The 24,859-nt window shown below is 35.6% G+C and overlaps 1 protein-coding gene across 3 annotated transcripts in view; it reads left to right on the top strand.

Moving 5' to 3' along the window:
• Window positions 1–24,859, top strand: part of pde1cb (phosphodiesterase 1C, calmodulin-dependent b) — a 179,426-nt gene that overhangs the window by 61,880 nt on the left and 92,687 nt on the right. Inside the window, exon 2 of one of the 3 annotated variants that reach the window (XM_030160950.1) lies at window positions 7,392–7,418. The exons of the other annotated variants lie outside the window; for them this stretch is intronic. Within the exon in view, the coding sequence (XP_030016810.1) occupies window positions 7,392–7,418 (27 nt within the window). The remainder of the gene's footprint in view (window positions 1–7,391; window positions 7,419–24,859) is intronic. 3 annotated transcript variants of the gene reach the window in all.

Below are 24,859 nucleotides of genomic sequence, written 5' to 3'. Positions count from 1 at the left end.
AATGAACAAGAAATTGAAGAAAACAAGGGTGGTCTAATAATATTTTCCGCGACTGTATGCTAATGCTATCAGTAATGTTGTGCAAATAATGACTATTATAAGATATAAACTATACAATAAGCTTAACTGTTTAAAACACAGGTGTCAAACATGCGGCCCGGGGGCCAAATCTGACCCGCCAAAGGGTCCAGTCTGGCCCCTGGGATTAATTTGTGAAATGCAAAAATTTCACTGAAGAAATTAATCATTTTAGTTCAGGGACCACAAGCAGACCAATTTAATCTGCAGTGGGTCGGATCAGTAAAATATTATCATAATAACCTATGTAAATGTAAACATTTGCATGTCATTTTATTGTATTTACACTAAAACAAACTAACTTTTCACAAAAACACAAACAACCTCAACAAATATGAACATTTTGAAATGTCTAAAGTGTAATTTTAACAATATTCTGCCTGATATTAAATTTTTTGTGTATTTGTAGATCCACTGTGATCTGTATGTTGTAATTTACATGTGTAAATGATAAACTGACACAGAATATTGTTAAAATTGCACTTAGTTTTCTTTAGAGATTTCAGTTCATGTTATACACATTGTTTTAAAGGATAGTTGGTAAATGTAAACATTTTCATTGCATAATTTTCCTTTTTTTTGCTCTAAAACATAGTGGAAGGTTTGGAGTTGACGTTATTGATATGTTATTATGTTATTATTTTCACTGATCTGGCCCACTTCAGATCAAATTTGGCTTAATGTGGCCCCTGAACTAAAATGAGTTTGACACCCCTGTTACTGAGCTGTGCAACAACCATAATTCATTATAAACAGTCTTTACTTGTCAGAGCTGTCTCTAGCAGTGGAAAGTGGCACCATTGTTAAATCTCTTTTTGCCTGTTGGTTGGGTTGGTTTGTTTTCATCAATTTTTTTTTTTTTTTTTTTTTTTTATGATTTTGTGGGATAGATTGACAATGGCTGCCTGGAAACAGCTTCAGCCATTTTTGCTTTTGCTATTACTGTTAAATGGACTTATCTTCTTCCTGCCCTTCCATGTGATTTAACTAAAGGTTGAAGGTTGGAACATGTCCTTGCTACAGTGCTACTTCATCTTTGTCCTTTTCTATTGAACTGAGGGAACACTGGATGCTGTGGTAACTCACTGCATCTCTTTAGGTACAACATAGTGGATACTAGCCCTATTTACAATCCTATAAAATGATGGTTTTGACATAAAACTGTTATGTATTCACACTCTGTTAAGAGTTTTCGGTCATTTTTGGTTGTTTTAAACCAGAAATATTACAAATTGGCCCTTTAATGTTACAACTGGAGGGGAATAATGTTCCGTTTCCTCCTGTGACAACTGAGTGAAAGAGCCATCCATGGGGCTGCAATTCATCTATCAGCCTGCTTCCTTTAATAGTACCTCCCCTCTCCTCTCCTTTTCACACCACAGTATTGCTATTGTTCTATGATTAGTCATTGTTTTTGTTTTTTGTTTTGTTTTTTTTCTTTCTGCATGTGCCCGTGTCAAAACCCTGATACGGGTCCCCCATCATCATCATCATGATCATCATCATCCTCTGCCGCATTCAGTTTCCTCGGATGACTTCATTGTCTGTTCCATTTTGGTGACCGTCATAAATTCCCTATCATAACCATCTGTCTTTTTGGATATTTGATGGATAGTGAGTCAGATGAATGTAACGGGGGCTGGGCCTTTTTTCATCACGGCTACGCTGCAGTCTGCCGGCTGCTCTAAGGGCTCCTGTTGCGTGTCAGAGATCACATTAGCCTTTAATCTCACAAAGAGCTTCTGTCTGAAGAGAGGGAGCTCCAACTGACAGGCAGCCCCCACAGATGTTGATGCCTTACACAGTGTATGCTGCACGTTTAATGGGGAGGGATTGACAGCATGAAGTTTATCTATGTGCATGTGACAGGGAAAGGTTGCCCGTGTGCATGTGCACGAGTGAATGATATAGATTGGATGTGTGTATGAGCATGTGTACGGCAGCTCTTTGACATTTACTGTATGTGCAGGCAGCTTATCCTTGGGAGATTTGTTTGGCAGCTGTATGATATGTGTGTGTGTGTGTGTGTGTGTATGTGCTGGATGGCTATCACAGCAGTCTCTGTGACACTGTGTACTCCGCAGTGTACACCAATCATCCATGGATAGCCGAGAGAGAGCGGCTTCCTCTACTCAACCTTCAATAACGCAGTCAAGTACTGGTGACAGCCGCTGATCAAGGCGTGAAGAGTGTGTTGTAATTTATTACCTCCTTTTGACAAATTGACCCTTATGTTTTTGCATTGGTGAATGGATACCAATAGATTCCCATTAATAAATTAGATCATCTGACAGACCAACCTCGCCGCGACCCACTGATTAATGGAAATCAATGAATTATTTAATCACTTGATCAACAGTTCATCACAGAGAGCAGCTTCAATGAAGGGCGACTTAGATTCGGTCCAAAGAGGATGAAGACGGCTGGATCGCCTCTTTAGAACAGTATCTGTACCCTGAAGTACACAGTAACGAAAATGAAAATAACATTGTGAGTCATGTAATTAAAGAACATCCAAGAACGCACCAAGAATGTACTTGTATATGGTCAGGGTTTGCTTTAAAAAAAAAATCACTGTGGCATTTATAATTATACAAATTCTTGACATATCCATGACCCGTTTCAACCCACATTCTCATTATACAGAGGACATTACATTAAAGCCCTAATTAGAAAAAGAGGCATGGGATCCAGAACAGGACCAAAGGCAAGGAGCATAGAAATTATCAATACCTCTGCACTATAAAAAAAAAAAAAATCCTGTTGTTTTTATGGATAAAACCTGGCAGCTGTGGTTTCCAGAACAATACTGTAAAAAACACATCCAACTGTAAACATTTACGGAGTAACATGTAGATTTCACATTTTAAACATGTAGATTTAACATTTTAAACATGTAGATTTAACAGTTTAAACATGTAGATTTAAATAGTAAATGGACTGCACTTATTTAGCACATTTTCTCCACCTTCATGGTGTCCAAAGCACTTTCCAAAACCACCAGGTCCAACTGGGAACAATTTAGGGTTCAGTGTCTTCCATGGACACTTGGACATATGGACAGTCAGAGCCAGGATTCGAACCACCAACCCTTTGGTTATTGGACGAGCCGCTCTACCAACTCTACCAACCCATTAATTTACAAGTTTAAAATGTTAAATTGTTAAATGTTTACTTTTTTACATAACTTTTTCATTAAAAAAAAAAAAAAAAGCAAATATGCCGTTATTTCAACATTATGGTCTTTGCAATTTAAACGGCACCACATTGTTTTTCAATTTAGTTTTATTTTCTAAAAACAATAGAAACACATCATTTCTACATCCAAATCTGGTTTTGTTCACATACTCTTCCTGTAAAAACTACAGCTATATTTGATTTAATCGTTAACACAAAAATGTTTTCAAATAAACAACTTTGCATTGTATTGTCACTTACAGTTTTTTTATGTTGCAATTTTACAACTTTTTGGTGTTAATTCTACAGTCATTTTTTACAGTGTGGTTCTGTATGACCTGCTGAATTCCACTATGTTGTTTATGCTTGTTTACACTGATTTTGTTTTGTCATCTGCATCTGTCTCATAATTCTTTCCACATCCTTACTTCTCTTTTGTTTGTCTTGCACTGCTTCATTGGTGATTTTCTTTCTTTAAGTCCTTAACTTCAGACAACTACCTCACATTGTTGCATTTGCCACTGTTTAATTCCAGTCACTCAGTGCATCCTGGATGATTGATTTAATCTTAAGACTTTTTTACCCTTATCTTAAGGAAACTCTTAACTGAGATTTTTTTACACTAAGAAAGATTGATACGAAGACTGATTGAGAAACAAATCATCTAAGTGCTGTGAATTCTGCCTGACCGGAATATAAATCTGTGTCTGTAGTCCAGTGGCAGTGGGTCCATCCTTCCCTCCACTTTGAAATTGCAAGTGCCTTAAGTATGTGAGAGAGTGTTTCAGCTTTTAGAGCCATGCTGCTATCTCTTCGTGAAGGTGTGGGAGTATTTTAGGCCAAATGTTAGGGTAAGTGATAGTGAATATGTTTAACTGTGACTGTGTAGGTAACATTATGCATATATGTGTGTAGTAGTAGTTCTGTAGATGTGGATGTCAGGTGTTGGAGTGGTGTGTGTTTGTATAGTTGTGTTTTTGCAATGCTTAAAACTACTTATGCAGATGAGGGATTTAAGCGAGGCGTAATGAAATGCATTCTCATTTTAAATCAGTGTGTGAGTGCACAACCAGTAGTTTATTAGATTTCCTGTCAATAACTTTCCCATAATGGTACCAACCCTCTTTTTCTTCCCATAATCTCCCATAAGTAAACATTTTTCAGTCTTAAATCAGGCATTTTTAACTCCTTTTCTAAACTAGTAATAAAAAAAATCCCCATAATTAATGTTTATTCTACACAAATCCATGTTGTTCTGCAATTTTGTTACACAAGGCAACAATCCTCACATGATCAACACTGAGATAGCCTTTATATTATATTATACAATGGTTTATATCAGGGGTGTCAAACTCATTTAAGTTCAGGGGTCACATTAAGCCAAATTTGATCTGAAGTGGGCCGGACCAGTAAAATAATAACATAATAATATATAAATAATGTCAACTCCAAACTTTCCTCTACGTGTTAGAGTGAAAAAGTCAAATTATGTGATGAAAATGTTTACATCTACCAACTATCCTTTAAAACAATGTGAATAACATGAAAAAAACTGAAATTTCTTAAGAAAACTAAGAGCAATTTTAACAATATTCACTCTCAGTTTATCATTTACACATGTAAATTACAACATAAAGATCACAGTGGATCTACAAATACACAAAACATTCAATAACAGGCAGAATATTAGTAAACTTGCACTTCAGACATTTCGAAATGTTCATATTTGTTTTGGGGTTTTCGCATTTTTGTGAAATGATAGTTTGATTTAGTGTAAATACAGTAAAATGACATGAAAATGATTACATTTACAAAGAGGAAAATGTGGAGTTGTGAGTATTTATAGGTTATTATGATAGTATTTTACTGATCCGACCCACTGGAGATTAAATTGGACTGTATGTGGAACCTGAACTAAAATGATTAATATCTTAAGTGTAATTTTTACATTTCACAAATTCATCCCAGGGGCCAGACTGGACCCTTTGGCGGGCCGGATTTGGCCCCTGGGCCACATGTTTGACACCTCTGGTTTATATAAATGATTGTAAGATAACTTAAGCTAATAGTAATAACAGGTTGTGTACATCAAAAACATCACTCTCATTCTTTCTTTGTCCCCAAATGACTCATCTCCAGACAGGTTTATTTGTTCATAATTCCTTAAAAAGACCACTTTCACATTTTATATATCATACCATATTTACATTCAATCAGTTTCATACTTATTCCACATGGAGCTGGTCTTCTTACTCTCAGTTTAATATACTCTAATGAGGGTCAAAGATACAGGATTCTGTCCTTACATTAGCCCCTTTTGCCACCAACATTCCCAGGAACTTTTACTACCAGGAATTCATTTACCTGGGTAAAACACTTCCTGGGAGTCTGAGTGGTTTGTGTTTCCACCTAAAAGTTCCTGGAAATTTATTCAAATCAAACTTGGTTGCGTTGAGTCACCGATTTGAAGTCCCACTAAATTTCTTTTGAGCACATTTGTTTCAATACATAGGTTTATTATCTGGAGCGTATTCAGATGGACAGGCAGATTATTGCGATTTATAGGAGCGAGATGAATACAAGCATATTCGGCAAATAAACCTTATCGTTCATTCACTTCTTGTAGTTTCTCTTCTTTTGCTCCATTTTCCAATCAAAACATAAACAAAGGGAATAATATAGAAATCGAATAAACAAGTTTACTAGATAGTCCACATACTATCTTAAAAGATTTTTACCCTGATAATTTTGGTGAAAATGCACCGAGATTTTTCAAAATCCTGGGTAAAGTTAAAATTCCTGGTAAAGTTCCTGTGGTGGAAAAGGGATTATTTTTGGAATTTGTCTTCATTAACCTGTTAAACCCTGACCATATTTTCAGGGGAAAAACGCCTAAAAAGACATACCCAAAGTAAATGAAGAATTACTTCACAATAATAAGGTTCATATGGATGTTCTTGGTGTCTATGGACATTTAGAGACCTCACAGAATCTATTCCCATTGTCTAAAATATTGTATCTATTACTATGCCTGAGTAAACTGTAACAAACTAAAAGAGAAATTGGAATTTTTTTATCCCCAACTCTTTTTTTTTTTTCGGCTGGATTGACAGTGATATGCATAAAATTAATTGTTCGTGTCAGAGATTTTTAATAGAGTATATTTCACCCCACAAAGATTAAAAATCATGTTTGAACATTAAAGTTTGCACTAAAATACACTTTTGATGTATTTTTTATTAACATTAGGGTCAAAACTGAGCAAAAGTTGAAAAAAAAATTCATTGTCCTGATTTATTATATTTTTATAGTAGATAAATATTAATATAATTTTTTGGGCTAAAGTAGTTCAATTAAAATGCATAACTTTTACTGCATTTACACCTAAGTGTCCTCTCTACATTCCCAGTGAAAATGGAGACTTATAAAAAATAAAATATGTGACACTGTTTTAGCATTATTAGCAACTCTGAGGTTGCACTGTAATGTAAACAGACAAAACAGAGACTTTTAGAAACAATATTCCAACCATATTCCCTCCAAGTGGATCATCACTTTGCGTCTCCTTTTACATTAACCTTTCCGGTAGAAAACAAGACTTTGCCCCTGACCATAAGTTCTTAATTCAGTGTTGACACTGAATTGCAGGTGATTCTGTTCTTGTCAATGTTGCTAGCAGCCGTTGGGTGTTTCAATTCGCCTTTTTACCACTGACTGCATTCACAGCAAGTAAGTTGTTATTTGAGCAGTATCAGCGGTTTTGACCCAGAACGCTCAGAGATTACTTTTTTTTTTGCCAAAACTTTAGTCTGAGATCACAATATCCAGTCAACCAATACTACCATATGCACTGCCTACATAACTAGTATTTTCCTTTATACAAGCCTGAAAGCATATAATAAATGCTGCTTGTTTTTCTTTTTACTCCTCTCTCTGTTTATTCTGTCTTTTATTTTTCCTGTCTCATGAAAACCTTAAGTCATATCACAGGTGTGTAGGCTTTTACTGTTAACAAATAGTGTTTTGCCCAAGTGTGTGAGTGTGTGTGACGAGTCTGACAAAAAAATCAGCACTATTGTACAAGACTGCCATTTCAATCAATACCTCACTGTGATTACATTTGTTTTCTCTGGCAGGCGGAAGTACAAGAAGACGTCCCAGAGGTAAGACTCTCCGCTGGGACTCCGGACCTCGCTCATTTCCATTCATCCACTAAATATTTCTCCTTCCCCTCCAGTTTTTCACTCTAAACATTTCTCACTCTATTTTCACACCAAAATTTTTTCTGTCTGTATTATTATTTTTATGACCGTTATTCATCACCAGTGTTACAAAGTGCTTTACAGTCCACAGCTCAGAATAAAAGTTGTTGTACTATTACTATGATTTTTATCATTATTTTTCCCTCCTACTCCTCTACGAGCACAGTATTACCTGTCCAACACACAAACCCCACCTATTGCTATTGTATGCAAGACTTTTTTTGTCTTTATCTCTCACTTACGTTGACTCAAATGTCAAAGCAGCACCGTTACTGGAAAATTGGTGCCCTCTCAAAAAGAAATTACGGTGACGCTGTTGTTTTGGAGCCATAGTCAATTTAAGCAACTTGAAAGCATGACGGATAGCTCAAGTGCCGTGGTGTCTTCTTCATTATAAAACTTTCATTCGTTTAGTTCTCTTGGGGATGCTCAAGGGAAATCAAGCCCTCGATTAAGTGGAACTTAAATGCATTTATTTACAAGTGTGAAAGCAGGGATTAATTAATGCCTCTGGATGAGTGTGTAATGTAGAATTAGGTATCATTTGTTAGAGATGTTTTTGTATTGATCTGAAACATGTCATTAGAGTCCTTCATTATTCTTCCCATTCCCATGTGATTGTCTTGTTGCAGTGCAGAAAATTTATTTAATAGTTTTAGAATTTAAAAGCTGTGAAATGTTGAGTCACATCTGCAAAAAACAAAAACTGACCCTCGTGTTGTCTCATTTGGGAATAAAACCAGCCAGAAATGTGTGTGTTAATAACTGAGTTTGATGTCAGTCAGACTTGATAAGTATGTACATTTGCTAAATTGTTTGCCTCGTTTCCAATCTACATTCATTTGTCGTATCAGAAACGTTGTGTTCTCTGGCATATATTTATATATATATATAAGAAGAGGAATTATTTCAGCACTGCAGACAGATTTTATACCAAATGACACACAAGCGGAACTTATCATTTTTTCTCTCGTTCAAGAGTGACCACTCATAATGAGATAATATATTAATTAATTATTGTTGTGTTATGTTGCATTATGTTACCTTATGTTTCGTTATGTGAAGGTATTCTTGGAGTCTGTGTTAACCTCAGAACTAGTGAGTTTCTATGCCAGCTGACTGCAGTTCAGAACAGTATAGAGTTGTAGAGTTTTGAAGAGGCAGAGAGAAGGACTAGATAGATGCTGAAGAATTCATAAGGAGTGTAAGGATTTTCACAGAAAATTGGACCCAAATCCAGCCAGAGTTTAGCATAGAAGTCAGTGCATTGTGCTTGTGTTAGCTTTATAATAGTGTTACCTAAAGTCAACAATCAGCTTTTAGCACAAAACTGACTGTGTCACAAGCTTCATATAAGTTTATGAGTATGCACAAATCTTGTCAGTGTTTTACTACATTTCCAGCTGCCTTGCATTGTTTAGGATTCAGTCCAAAGCATGTTTGTTCAGAAGAGGGAAAAATATTTACATTAAAACAAATTTGGTCAATATTGACCCAAATTTAGTTTGTGGATTGCTTCAGTTTTTCCACAACTGAATTTTTAATCCAATAGCCCGAAGGTCCGATGGACTGTTGTCGTCCGTCTGTGTGTTTGTAAACAATTTTTCAAGAATCTTACTCCAAAACTGTCAGTCAAAATGACTTGATATTTGTTGTAGAATATCTTTGGGGTAAGGTCTACCAACTTTGTTCAAATAATTGATAAATATTGATTTTTGAATTGTTAATTAATGTTTTAATATCCCTGCTGGTTTATAATGGGACACATTTCAAAGTGCTATAACTTGAAAACAGTTGATGATATTGATATAATTACTATTGGCAATAGATAGGAAGTCACATGGGCTTTCATTTGGTGCCATGACCTTTGACCTTGACTGACCTTGAAAGGTCAAACCCAAGATCATCTATGTCCAAATTTCTATAAAGTTTTTCTCCAAAACCGCCAGCCAGAATCAATTGAAATTCATAGCACAGGTTCCTTGGGGCAAGGTCTACACTTTTTTTTTTTTTATGAATTTTTAATTTTTTTAAAATCCCCATTGGTTATAATGGCTAAAAATTTCAAAGTGCTATAACTTCAGTTGAAGATATTGATATAAGTACTACTGGTAATAGATAGGAAGCCACAAATGGCCTGTCATTTGGTGCTATGACCTTTGACCTTGAGTGACCTTGAAAGGTCAAACGAATGTCAATTAATGTCTTTAAATATGCTGTTGGACCCCTGGTCCTATTTTTTCTTCATATCGTAGTGTGTCATATGAAGACAATGCGCCCCCCCCACTTTGCATCTGTTTCTACAGATAATTAAATCAACAACTTGCCTGGCTACAATCTGGAGAGTGCATCAGCACATGTTGTGTTAATGCCGTAAAAAGGAAATTGCAACGACTCCCTAAATGAGGTCTAAAGCAAAAACAGGGCTACTTAAGTATCACTCCAATTCAGCTTTGTGGCATTTTCATGTGAACTGTGGGATTGCCGCACAGTCGGAGTAATTGAACGAAATGCTCCTCATGCTACTTATTGGCGCAGTGTGCGGTCGACATTGGGAACGGTATGGAGGTAGCTGTTGGAGACCCTCATTCTCGCTCCCTGTCTCTCTGTGTCTCTCGCTCTCTCTCTGCTGGGTAGGAGGGTTTCTGCGTGGAGGAGCACGGTGATTGACAGCTCCATATGTGTCTGTGTAATTACGGTCGGGCTAATTGGCAGAGAGGAACACTGGGACATTGTCATTACTGACACACCAGGACAACCCCTCACACACGCAGATGGAGGGAGAGATAGCCCTCCTCACAGAGGGGGGGTGGAGAGATGGGAGAGAGGAGCGTGTTTGCTTTGAAAGGAGGTTTAAAAGAAAGGAAATATCTTTTGTGTGGGCGTGTTTTTGTGTATTGGGAGGCTTTTTTTTTAAGATTATTTTTGATCAGATGGCTGTTCAGTGTTGCACTCTGTAATACAATATGCAGAATCCAAAATATTGAGTGTCCTCAGAAGAAGTGAAAGCACCTTTTTCTCTTACAAAACAGGCGGTGATGACCGAAGAGCAGCCACTTACAATAATTACTCACTAACAAAGCACTAAGTAGAAGGTTTGTGTTTGCCTTTTGTATACCCTGACTGACAGCTGGATGGCACACTCAGTGAAACAGGCTTTTACTTAAGCCTGTAAATATGCTACAGTGGTCATTCCTTGTTGCCCAGCTTTTAAAAGCTTTAAGTGTTTTGCCATCTGATCCAGGCAAGCCTCCAGTCTCAAATGGCCTCATGTAGTCTTCACAGTTGCCAAGTCTGTTGAGAGTGCTGGTCGCTGTATGTGTGTTTACGCAAGAGTTTCTATGTCCCCTGTCTCTTTCCCAGGGCTGCTGTGTTTGTTCAGATTGCAGCCCTGGAAGCAGGATACAGTATGTTTTCAGTGGTGGTAATGACTCAGGCTGCTCAGGCATTTAGACCCTGCTCTGGTACTTTAGCTGTAGCCTTTAGACACTTAGTCTGTGTTTTGTAAATATCCCTAGGGTGTAGGTTTGGTCTCTGCTTTGGTAGGAGCACAACGTCCCACTGCCTAGTAAACAGGTAGGGGCTGGTTACATAATATGGTGGTAATTCACACTTAATCCCTCATTTTACAGCAACTTTACTTCATGTCTCACTTTCCTATGAAAAAAAAAAAACACATTGATGAATACAGTCCATTCAGAGCTGTAGTTAAAAGTGGAATCCCCTTTACTTTTAAGGGTAATTTTGAATGTTCAGTGACAATATTATAAAAACAACTTGGGAATGAACAGTTTAGAGCACAGGTGTCAAACATGCGGCCCGGGGGCCAAATCCGGCCTGCCAAAGGGTCCAGTTCAGCCTCTGGGATGAATTTCTGAATGCAAAAATTACACTAAGATATTAACAATCCTTTTAGTTCAGGTTCCACATTGAGACCAATTCAATCTCAAGTGGGCGGGACCAGTAAAATACGATCATAATAACATATAAATAATGACAACTCCAAATTTTTCTCTTTGTAAATGTAAATATTTTCATGTATTTACACTAAAAAAAGTATAATTTTGCAAAAAATTTAAATAACCTAAAGAAATATGAACAACCTGAAATGTCTTAAGGGAAGTAAGTACAATTTTAACAAGATTCTGCCTGTTATTAAATGTTTTGTGTATTTTTATATTGTAATGTAAATGTTTAAATGATAAACTGAGGCAGAATATTGTTAAAATTTACACTTTTTTTTCAGTTTGTTCATGTTACTCACATTGTTTGAAAGGACAGTTTGTAGATGTAAACCTTCTCATAATGTAAATTGACTTTTTTCACTCTTAAACATTGAGAAAAGTTTGGAGTTGACATTATTTATATATTATTATGTTATTATTTTACTGGTTCGGCCCACTGCAGATCAAATTTAGCTGAATGTGGCCCCTGAACTAAAATGAGATTGACACCCCTGGTTTAGAGTTTCTACAAAACTGCATGGAAAAGCAAGTCAGACTAATTCTGCATTCCTATCACAAAATGTTAGTTTGAGTCAGAGATGTCCTCTTAGCCTACATGCAACCACATACCATGTGTCAGAATATCTACAAAAACATCACTATCAACAATTCAAGGTGACTAAAACCTCATTATCATGAGTAAACTGAGTATTTACATACTTATATTTACACATAATGTCAAATTATAGGTTCATTTATGACAATCATCCACATACAGTGACCAGTTTGACCTGGACAGACATGATGAGTAATGTAGCCAACCATTTTCATTGTATTTCTTCCATAATAACAATGCTTTTAATACAGCAAAGACACAAAAGACAAAATAGCTGAAATGAACTATATAGTATAATGAGGATTTTTGGTGATCAAATTGATATCAAGCCCCATTTCTGGATGACACAACTGAAAATATTCGGCACACTTCGCTGTTTTGCCTTAATTATGCTCGTTGTTCAGCTCATACTCCAGTTATAACTTTGTCAGTGAAGCTGTGACACTGTAATTAGACTTAAGAAGATCCTTCCATCTTTGCAAGCATAAGATGTGAATGAGATGCTGCTTTACCCAGTGTTCAATTTAAAACTGAGCTTAACCCTTTCATGCATAGTGGTCACTCCAGTGGACACCTATTCTCCAGCTGTTCTCTTGTATATTCATAAGTTTAGTTGTTTTAGTTCCATGTCCTTCTGAGACCCAGCAATGCATTTTTGTCCTCTGTGGGGGACAAAAGTTTGACAGTTTCACTAAAAAAAATGGTGGTCATTATGAAGGACATTCCATTAAAAAATAAATAAATGAAAATAATTTTTAAAATGTATCTGAAAAAACTGTTGCATTATGCAGTTTCCAATCAAGATGACTGTTTAATGTAAAAAAAAAAAAAAAAAAAAGAAAAAAGTTAAAAATGTTCACTTTCCTGGGTCTCAGGAGGATATCAACCAACACAGTGGACATTCATGCATCATCTACACTGACATTCAGACCATGACTGTAACTTTGCTGTTCTTGATAATCCTGGTCTGCACTAACATGTTTGAGTGGAAATCAACTGCTAATTTTCTATAACAAAAAGGTTTTGTTTTTTTTTTTTTTTTTGTATTATCTCCATAACTAGTATTAGAATATGATAATATGTGTGAAAACATGAGATTACAGGGTAGGGAAGCAAAATTTACAATGAACATTTAGTTGTTTTTTCTCAGCAGGCACTACATCAATTGTTTTGAAACCAAACATATATTGATGTCATAATCATACCTAACACTATTATCCATACCTTTTCAGAAACTTTTGCCCATATGGGTAATCAGGAAAGCAAATGTCCAAGAGTGTGTGATTTGCTGAATGCACTCGTCACACCAAAGGAGATTTCAAAAATAGTTGGAGTGTCCATAAAGACTGTTTATAATGGAAAGAAGAGAATGACTATGAGCAAAACTATTACGAGAAAGTCTGGAAGTGGAGGAAGCAACAAAAAACGTACCAAAGCTTTTATTAAAGCTCTCAAATCCAAAATCCTAAAGGATCCAACCAAATCCATGAGAAAAATGGCAATTGAACTTGAGGTAGACAACAAGACCATTAGAAATGCAGTAAAATGTGATTTGAAGTTAAAATCTTACACAAGAACACCAAAACACTTGTTGACAACAGCAACAAATCCAACTTTAGCAATTTTTGGGAATCATGTTTATGGCCGCCTTCTAGCCCAGATCTAAACCCTCTGGATTATGCTATTTGGGGTGTTTTAGAACATGCTACCAATAGAACATCACACAGCAATGTCGACTTTCTTAAAGATACTATTAAAGAAGGATGGGAGAAGTTGTCACCCGAATATCTGAGGAACACTTGCGCAAGTTTCAGGAAGCGTGTGAAGGCAGTTATTGAGAAAGAAGGAGGACACATAGAATAAAAACATTTTCTATTATGTAAATTTTCTTGTGGCAAATAAATTCTCATGACTTTCAATAAACTAATTGGTCATACACTGTCTTTCAATCCCTGCCTCAAAATATTGTAAATTTTGCTTCCCCACCCTGTATCTGCTTTAAAAAAAAATATATATATATTTCATAGTTTTCTCACAGTATATCACTTTATGATGATGGGTTTTAAATATGTTTCTATGTTTCAAAAATCAAACGCATGCTGTCCAGCTGAGTGGACATTTTTGCAACTCTGTGAAAAATAGATTCATAAAAAAGCTCAATTGCATTGTTTTTTTCATGCCTAAATAGGAATAAAAACACTCAGGCAAAAAAATCTTGATTAAGGTTCTCATAATTCATGCATGAAAGGGTTAAGAAAGAAGACAAAATGTTTGTGATTTCTGCCGGTACGTCATCGTCACCACACTATCTTTGAAAAAAATTGTTGGATATTACCTTCCCTCTCAGTCAGTCGGATGTATTCATGTCGAGATTGGTTGCCTTGGTAACATAGCGTCAGATATTGTGGGCAAGTTTGCTCAAATGTTTATACGGACATGTCTGTATCATAAAAACATACTTTGCAAGTTGGATGTCTCTTAAATTTTTTGACTGTTGACTATTAAAGTGCCACAGCAAATATAAAAGTGGCCTTGAAGGAGCTATGCACTTCGGCATTGTAGTGTAGTGCCCTTAATTACTTGGGTTTTGAATATTCTCAGGGTAACACATGTCTGAAGGAATCTAAGGCGCCTCATAGAAGTCAAACCAACTGCATGACTCACATCTCTAGCCTTGTTTGAAGGAATTGATTTGCAGGAAAACATGACATCTTCACATATTTTTCTAATGAATAATAAAATACTATTGACCATTAACAGTGGCAGTTAATACAGGGAATTTAATAATAATATAATTCCTCAGTTGTATAAAAAAATCTGCAGAGACGTTAACCTGAAAGACTGCAGTGTGAAACCAGTAACGTCAGGTTTTCAGAGGTTTTGCTGCTAATGTTGATGTATTATAAACAACCAACATAAAAGCATGAAGGCAGGTCAGTGGGGAGTACTTTATATGCTGATTTCTGTATTCTTGGAAAGGACGGTAATTTCAATTTACAAAATTGCATTTGCATAAAAATACCAGCACAGGGAACAGTGAATGAAACAATCCACCACATTGACTGAGGAGGAAAAAAAAAAAAAAAGAGTAAGAGCAGTAAGAGAGGAGGGCAGATATCGTCAGGCTGAGAGTCACAAGGGAAAATTGAACTCTTTGGTTAATGTCAGTAATCAGGGAGCAGATTCAGGCATTGGCTGACTATCAAGAACAGCCCATTAGATGCCATTATCTGAGCTCCACTGTGCCTCTCGTTCTGTTTCGGGACCATTTGTCAGTCACCACAGCTATCGGGCTATTTACTGACGATGATTCATTTGAAGCAGCGGTGTTATACTTTTATTGGTTTCGCGTGCAGATCAGTTAACTACTGCAACAAATACAGTCACTTTTAATTAAAAAAAAATAAACTGTTGTCTCTTTAGAGTCGAGGAGCAGAAATTACATCCGCAGTAAAGATGAGGTACTTGGTGATGATACGGGCTGTTAATCACTTAAAAATGCAATTAGAGGCACTTCAAGATCACTCAGGGGAGCATCGTTTATTAATTTTATACCTTCACTTTTATTGCAAATCTCACATGCAGTTGCTCCAACAGCTGAAAGTTATTTTTTCTTTGTTTGCAAGCAACTGCTACAGCACAGGAATTTGGGGTAATATCTTATCTCACAAGGTTATTTCTCCAGGGGGCTGTTTTGCTAATTTCTTTATAATATGTTGTCGATTTTAACCCTCAAAGACCCAAATAGCCACTCGCAACCAAAATCATCCATTGTTCTAAAATGTTTCATAACTTTTGAAGCACTAATCCTATCAATACATTGAAATAATTCATGGAAAATACAGTTTCTCATCTTTTCATAGTCATCAGAAATGACACATTTGGACGTTCAGGTTCTTCGCAATGAATGTGGAAATACTGTCATCTTCTGCAGTATTGATTCACCAGTAAAACTCATGTAGTTTGATAAATGACAGTGGTTGGATATGCTTGTTTTTTTGTACAGTTATTGATATCTTTGCTGATAAAGTTACTTTTTCTTCAGTTTTCTGTGTTTCTGATGTAATAACCCTCAACTTTAATCTGAGCTTTTGTAGACATGAACATGATCAGTAAATTAAATATGGGAAAATATCTGGTTTTCACTGAAAAAATGAAAATACAGAGGATAATATTGTAATAATTGTTGATAAATCACTTAAGAAAGGTTAAATAGAAAGCAAAATTCTTTTGAGAACTACCACAAAAGTAGCACTGGGTCTTTATGGGTTAATATATCATCTCCATGTCCAGTCTTCAGTATGCCTTCAGCTTTGTTATTGCAGATTTGATGGTATTCAACATTCTTTTTTTTTTTTTTTTTAGGTCTGCTACAGTTTAGAAAGACGACAGTCCAGCTAAAGCTCATAGTTTCGGACTTGTATTATTTTGTTCACATATCATCAGTAATACAATTGACTGCAACAGAAAAGATTTCAATTCAAAGATTTTTTTTTTATTGTCAGTTCACTAGATGCATAGGACATACAGAGAATTGAGATTTCTCACCTTGTTATTAATGAAGAGGGGGAAAAATAGAACAAAAATAAATAAGAGGTACGAAGAATAAACTATAATAGAATATAACATAAATATATAAATCGTTGTTGATTTAAAGAAGTAGTTTGTCCAGATTTGGCTTCACATGTTTTTTGCTTTATTTTTTATGCTTTTTCCTGTGGTTTACAGCCGAAACGACCAGTGATTAACCCTCGTTTTCTCCCCTTGATCGTTCTACCCCCTCCTTCCTCCCTTTTCTCCCCATCTCCTCCTCTTTCCAACTACCTGATGATTAGAGGGGTAATTGCCTGGCTCAAACAAATCTCCAAGCTAGGGCTAATTACATTCTTCTCAACTGATCTGCTTTTTTTTTTCTTCTTCTTCTTTTTCCCTTTTCTTTCCCCCTTACTCCACATCAGGTGCTCCTTTTCTTTTCTAAAGTATCTGCCTCAGTTATCATGATTCACACTGCGCCACAGCTTTCTAAACCACCCAGGTGTCAAGAGACGCCCTGAGTGTGTACGTCACCACACTTACACATAGCAAAAACACACAGATGCATGTCCCTGAATGTACAATATCTCTGTAGATGCACAAAGTACACAGATGTTCCATGTCAATACACTGCAGTAGCACAGGCACAAACAGCTGCATGTGTACACTTCTGTGAGAATGATTTCCATTCAGGCCGAAGAATACCGTTCAGTAGCTGCTGAATGAGGCAAATCACTGTTAAATTGATTTTTTTTTTCTTGAGCTCTTCTTAAAATGACCTCATAAGAGGTGTACACTGCATAAGTGCTGCTGTTCCTTCTGCCGCATAGGGCCTCTTCACTGATTATTTTCTCCTATTTGCCTATACCTCAAAAAGACATTATAGCACTAAGTGTATTGCAATTCTGAAGATTGATCACAAAGCCTAAATGATAGCCTTTTATCCTAAGTTGAGGCTACAGCAGAGATGAGAATGTAGACATCACAGACTCTCTCAGTGCCAGCCCAGCTCACAAGGCTTCCCCCTCCTGCCGCCTGCAGAAGATAATATTGTAGATTTATGGCGCAGATTGCCTTCGTAATCTGGTTGTTCATATCTACTCTTCCTCCAAACCCTGTATCTCTGCCCTGGTCTCTGCTGGCTGTTTGTCCAAAGGGTGTTACCCGAGGCAGAGGCAGGTAGATGAATGCAACTATTTTATTTATTTTTTTATCCTCTCTTTCATAGAGTAGAGCACAGGTGTCAAACATGCGGCCCGAGGGCCAAATCCAGCCCGCCAAAGGGTCCAGTTCGGCCCTTGGGATGAATTTGTGAATTGCAAAAATTACACTAAGAAATTAACAATCCTTTTAGTTCAGGTTCCACATTCAGACCAATTCAATCTCAAGTGGGTCAGACCAGTCAAATACTAGCATAATAACATATAAATAATGACAACTCCAAATGTTTCTCTTTGTAAAATGTAAATTGTTTCATGTATTTACTCTAAAACAAAGTATAATTTTGCAAAAAATGCGAATAACCTGAAATGTCTTAAGAGACATACAGTTTTACCAATATTCTGCCTGTTATTAAATGTTTTGTGTGTTTGTAGATCCACTGTGATCTGTAAATTGTAATGTACATGTGTAAATTATAAACTGAGGCAGAATATTGTTAAAATTACACTTATTTTTTCAGTTTGTTCATGTTATTCACATCTTTTGAAAGGACAGTTTGTAGATGTAAACCTTTTCATCATGTAAATTTCCTTTTTTTGCTCTAAAACATAGAGAAATTTTGGAGCTGACATTATTTATATATTATTATGTTATTATTTTACTGGTTCGGCCCACTGCAGATCAAATTTAGGTGAATGTGGCCCCTGAACTAAAATGAGCTTGACACCTCTGGAGTAGAGTGTTTTGTATGCACTTGTGTGCGTCTGTATATGATGCAGCAATCTGTGTGAGGTGGGGTTATGTATGTTTCTTCCATTCAACTGTCTGTCATCTCGCCTCATTCATCTCAGGCTAACCCAGTCATTTCAACCCTAGTGGGACTTCACATATACCTCGGTGGCCCACAGCTCCTGTCATAACCAATGTACAAGGCCCATGTCTTCAAAATGGACTTTTCATCCCCAATGTAGAAGTCAAGTTGAATGCATGAAAGTGATACTGAAAAGGTATTTAGCTCCAAAGCAAGTAAAGCTGAAGGCGAAACAGCAGAGACTGAACAGTGAATGAGCTGAAATTACCAAAGAACTCTGGGCAAAGTTAGATAAAAGCCTTTGGCAGAGCTAATAAATTGAGTCACTGAACAAGAGAGAAGTCTTACAGTGTTTCTAGCTTTGGTTCAAAGAAAGCATGAGGTAGGGCCATGTGACAAACAACAGTGACAAGCCATTATAAAGCTTTATGTCACATCAACATAATTTTATATTACACTGTAAAAAAAAATCATGTTGTTTTTACAGAAAAAAAACTGGCAGCTGTGGTTTCCAGAACAATACTGTAAAAAACACATTCAACTGTAAACCTATTTATGGAGTAATATGTAGATTTAACAGTTTAAACATGTAGATTTAAATGGTAAATGGACTGCATTTATTTAGCACATTTTCTATACCCTCATGGTGTCCAAAGCACTTTCCAAATCCACCAGATCCAACTGGGAGCAATTTAAAGTTCAGTGTCTTCCATGGACACATGGACATACGGACAGTCAGAGCCAGGATTCAAACCACCAACCCTTTGGTTACTGGACGAGCCACTCTGCCAACTCTACCAACCCATTCATTCACAAATTTAAAATGTTAAATTGTAAATGTTTACTTTTTTTTAATAACTTTTGTATTAAAAAAAAAAGAAGCAAATATGCCGTTATTTCAACATTATGGTCTTTGCAGTTTAAACGGAACCAATTTACAGTTTTATTCTCTAAAAACAATAGAAATTCATCATTTCTACATAGAAATCTGGTTTTCTTCACATACTCTTCCTATAAGAACTACAACTATATTTGATTTAATCGTTAACACAAAAATCTTTTCAAATAAACAAGTTTGCATTGTATTTTCACTTACAGTTTTTTATGTTGCAATTTTACAAGTTCTTGGTGTTAATTCTACAGTCATTTTTTACAGTGTATGATACTTTCCCTAATGACTGTATTTATTGTGACATAATATGTTGTGATTTTTTATTTTTGTCTTTAACCCATAAAGACCAAGACTTCCACCGTCAATCAAAAGCATCTACTGAGCTAAACTGTTAATCCACAAATCCTATCAGTACATGTAAATACTTGTGTAAAATGTATGGTGTAAAATGCAGTTTATTATCTTTTCAACACCGTCATCTTCCATAACATTGATCCACCAGTAAAACTAATGGGGTTTGTTACAAGTATAGTGGTTGGACACACTTGTGTTTATGTTCAGTTAATGATAGATTTTACTAAACAAGTCACCTTTTCTTCATTTTTTTCTGTTTTTGATATAATAACCTCTGATTTTACTCTGAGCTTTTATGAATATCTACTTGATCAGTTAGTTAAACATAGGAAAATACATGATTTTAATTGGAAAAAATGCTAATTCAGAAGATAATATTATAATAAATGGTGATAAATCATTTAGGAAAGGTTAAATAGAGAGAAAAATTCATTTGGGAAGTGCCACAAAAGCTACACTGGGTCCTTATGGGTTAATATTTACTTTGATTCAATTCTTATATGAAGCAAAAAGTTATCTAAAATTAGTTTTATTTTGATTGTCATATTCTGACATTGAAGAGTCATTTAATCCCTCAAATAAACCCCTTGTTTTTGTCTTGTTACATCATACATTGCTTATGCGTTATGTTGTCTTTTCTATCATTCCCATCTAGTTATAATTTCTACTCATACTTTACACCATGTTATGCCTCTTACAGATAATTTGAAATCACACATAATCATCTGTCTTCTTTAACTTTTACTCAGGACCAAAAATCAGCCTTTTAACTCATTTATCCTTTTTTTATCCATTTTTAAATCCCTTCTTAAAACCCATCTTTTCTCCTTGGCTTTTGAAACCACGTGAGATGTTTGAATGTTTTATTTTTATTCAGTTGTTTTATTTGGTATTGGTTTATTGTTCTTATTTGTTGTTGTTTTTAATTGTAGAGCTTTTTATTTTTTTTAATCTATTCTTGTATTTTATTCTTTTATTCAGGTTTTAGCTATTCTTCTGTATTTTTATTTATTTATTTTTAATCTATTCTTGTATTTTACTCTGTTATTTTGTTTTTTATTTATTTTTCTGTACAGCACTTTGGTCCACTGTGGTTGTTTTGAAGTGCTTTACAAATAAAGTTGGATTGGATTGGATATCCTGGTAGTGGTCTATGTTGATTCCTATCGTTTTTGCTTGCTTGAAAACTTATGTCCACATTCAGTATCACTAGGAATACATGATTTACACTGTGCTTCTCATTCAACTGAAGCTATTAATGTACTTACTATTTATTGTGCTCAGATCTTATACGTAAGGCGACCCGTAAAATAGGCCATAAGTCGACTCCTTCATCGTGTACTTCTTGTTATGTTGTACATGTAAACCAAAAAGAGTTGATTAAGAGCAGTATGATCCTTTTTAAACACACCTTCAGCTGTTGTTGGAGGATAGCCAGGTAGATAATGGCTTGATTAGTGATGTAGTGTTTTGCAGCTTGTTGCGGCTGTTACATAAACCTTGGACAGTGAGGAATTTGGCAACATGAAGTGAAACATTTTGTCACTTGGCAGAAAGATCTTTTGTCAAATAAGTGAAGATTAATAAACACTCATGTTGTGTGCTGCTGCTGCTGCTGCTGTTACGTATGTGTGTGCCCATCCATTACCAGGTTTGCGTGTGTGTTGTGTAAATGTGAGAGGCTGTGAATATATCTAATTTGTTTGGTGATAATCTGAGAGGAATGTTGGGAATCACACCAGTGACGCAGTTGGGGGACTGTTTTCTGTCACTGCTTTTTTAACACTCTTTTGGACACGCTGGACTAAACATCCTCTCCAGAAAATAAACACTCGCCACAGTAGTTCAGAGCAGAACGGTCAAAGCCATATGCTGCATGGGGACTACATATATGGCTCATGTGTATGGTATGTTTCAGTAAATTAATCTGTCACATAAGTTTTACGCTTTCCCTGTCACATTTACTTTAAGACCTACGATATGAGCCACAGTTACAGTATGTTTTAGTTTCCCTGTCAGTTTTTATTTGTCTCATGGATCACAGCAGAAATATAACAGAAGAGAATATTAAAATACTTGTAACTTCCCATGACATAGAGGCCTTTACTTTCTAAAGGATGAAATAGTATAGTTTATTATATTATATTATATTATATTATGGTATAGGATTGTATAGTAAAGTATAGTATAGAGTAGCATAGCAGAGTACAGTGTAGTGTTGTGTAGTATAGTATAGATTCGTATGTGAGTTGCACATAAAGAAATATACAGAAAAGTATACATGTGGATGAGTAAGGACAACTAAACTACTATTGCATGTCTTTAGCATTTAGTGATTCTAAGCAGCATAAAGAAACTTTTTTTTTTTTTTTTTTTTTTTTTTTTACATCTATCCATCTTCTTCCACTCATAAGGGTCTGGGTTGTGGGGGCTATGTAGCATAGCATAGTACAGTACATTGTAGTGTTGTATAGTATAGTATAGTATAGTATAGTATAGTATCGTATCGTATAGTATAGAATAGTATAGTATAGTATAATGTAGTTCAGCATAGTATAGTATAGTATCGTATAGTATAGTTTAGTATAGTTTAGTATAGTATAGAATAGTATAGTTCAGCATAGTATGGTGTAGTGCAGTATAGTATGGTATAATATACTATAGTATAGTATAGTGTAGTGTAGTTCAGCATAATATAGCATAGTATAGTGTAGATTAGTAGTATAATATAGTATATTATAGTATAGTATAGTGTACTTCAGTATAGTATAATATAGTATAGTGTAGTATAGTTCAGCATAGTATCGTATAGTGCAGTATAGTATAGTATAATATACTATAGCATAGTATAGTATAATGTAGTTCAGCATAGTATAATATAGTGTAGTTCAGCATAGTATAGTATAGTGTAGTTCAGTATAGTATAGTATAGTATAGTATGTGTGTAGTGTAGTTCAGCATAGTATAGTATAGTATAGTATAGTATAGTATAGTATAGTATAGTATAGTATAGTATAGTATAGTATAGTTGAGCATAGCATAGTTCAGTATAGTATAGTATAGTATAATACGGTATGGTATAGTGTAGTGTAGTGTAGTGTAGTGTAGTATAGTATAATATAGTATAGTATAGTGTAGATTAGTATAGTATAATATAGTATATTATAGTATAGTGTACTTCAGTATAGTATAATATAGTATAGTATAGTATAGTGTAGCACAGTATATTGTAGTATAGTGTACTTCAGTATAGTATAATATAGTATAGTATAGTATAGTGTAGCACAGTATAGTATAGTATAGTGTACTTCAGTATAGTATAGTATGTGAATTATACTTAAACAAATATACGGAAAAGTAAACGTGGATGAGTGAGGACAACTAAACTAATAGTATCACATGTCTATAGCATTTAGTGATTCTAAGCAGCATAAAGACACTTTTTTCCATCCATCTGTCCATCCATCCATCTTCTTCCACTCATATAAGGGTCCAGGTTGTGGGGCCTGCAACCTAAACACAGAGGCTCAGACGTTTCTCTCCCCATCCTCCTCCACTAGCTCCTGCTGCTCCATCCTTCCTCACTCATAAACAAGACCCCAAGATAAACAAACTCCTCCACTCAGGGTAACTCATCCCCAGCCTGGAGGGGGCATTCCACTTTTTTCTGACTAAGAACCATAGCCTCAGAACTTGAAAGTTCTTACTTCATTAAAAAAAAAAAACTTGTATCAACAGTACAAAATAAATGAAAACAAAATAAATGATGAAAATAAAAGAAAAATGTTATCATTTGTCATCATGATTAAATAATCATTTAGAATGTTTTAACATTGGTTTATATAAACTCTAAAGCCTTTGGAAACCTTTTAGTCAATTATTTCTCCCCTTTAATAATACATTTTTTGTTGTATAACATTTATTCAGTTTACACTGTCAGGGACCTCAGTAGTGTGTGGAAGATCCATCCACAGTTTTGCACCTCCTCCTCCTCCTCATGCTGTGGGATGGATGGTATCCCATTCCTCAGGCAGGAGTTGTTGTGGGTCAACCAGTGTGGTTGGTCACTCCAACACCTACAGCACGTCCAAGCTGATCCACACACACCCACACTGGTAAAATATGTCCACGTTTGGGACCAGCGTGAGGAGGAGGTGCCTGTGTGTGGATCTTCCACACACTACTGAGGTCCTGACAGTGTAAAAGTGTGAAAAACTGTGAAAATGGCCCATATGTGTTGTTTTTTTTTCTTATTACTGTGTTAGAGGGCAATCATCCAATCCACTAAGCAACCCAAAACAGGAGTGAACGTCAACAGGAGAATATTGCAGCGGATTTTGGCACATTTATGGGAGCACTGCCCACACGTTTTGCTGTGTGACTCATTCCACGAATGCGAGATCCTTATAAGTTGTACCTTGTTGTAAAGGTCACTAATCAGGGTTTCCAACACTAATTGGCTCTAAAAGTGAGAAAATATTGACAAACTAACTTCTCCATTCTTTTTTGGGGGAGTTTGAGAAGTTATCTTATTTTTCAGATACATCACACAGACTTTGTTACCTTTGACAGTTGCCTCAGTTTTCATGAGGGTCATTCATTATTATTTATGTACTGATTATGATATTGTTATTGCACAACTTCATTCTGATTTGTCAGTGATTGCACTCATTGCTTTGTAAGTTTTTTTCATCTTAAGTAATATAGTCTTTTTTAAAACAGTATGTTTCTCTTCTTTCTCTTCTTTCACCCTGTCGTGATTGATTTCACAGTAAAGCCCACCTCACTATAATGAATACATATAGTAAATTACTACCTGATTTTATGCTATTGCTTATTTGTTATATATTTATGTCTACTTTACATTTATTATTTATCTCACCAGAGGACAGTATTATTTTATTGAATCTAAATCTGACAAGAGTGGAGACAGGTTGTCTTCTAAATAATTTAATGTAATGTTTTTATTTTCCTCAAGAGGTCTGCAAATGGAGCCGAAAGCTGGCCTTCATGAGATGTAAAGTGTGTGTG

This window comes from Sphaeramia orbicularis, chromosome 17 (genome assembly GCF_902148855.1).
Source record: "Sphaeramia orbicularis chromosome 17, fSphaOr1.1, whole genome shotgun sequence".
NCBI classification, from domain to species: domain Eukaryota; kingdom Metazoa; phylum Chordata; class Actinopteri; order Kurtiformes; family Apogonidae; genus Sphaeramia; species Sphaeramia orbicularis.
This window is presented reverse-complemented; position numbering and strand designations above follow the sequence as displayed.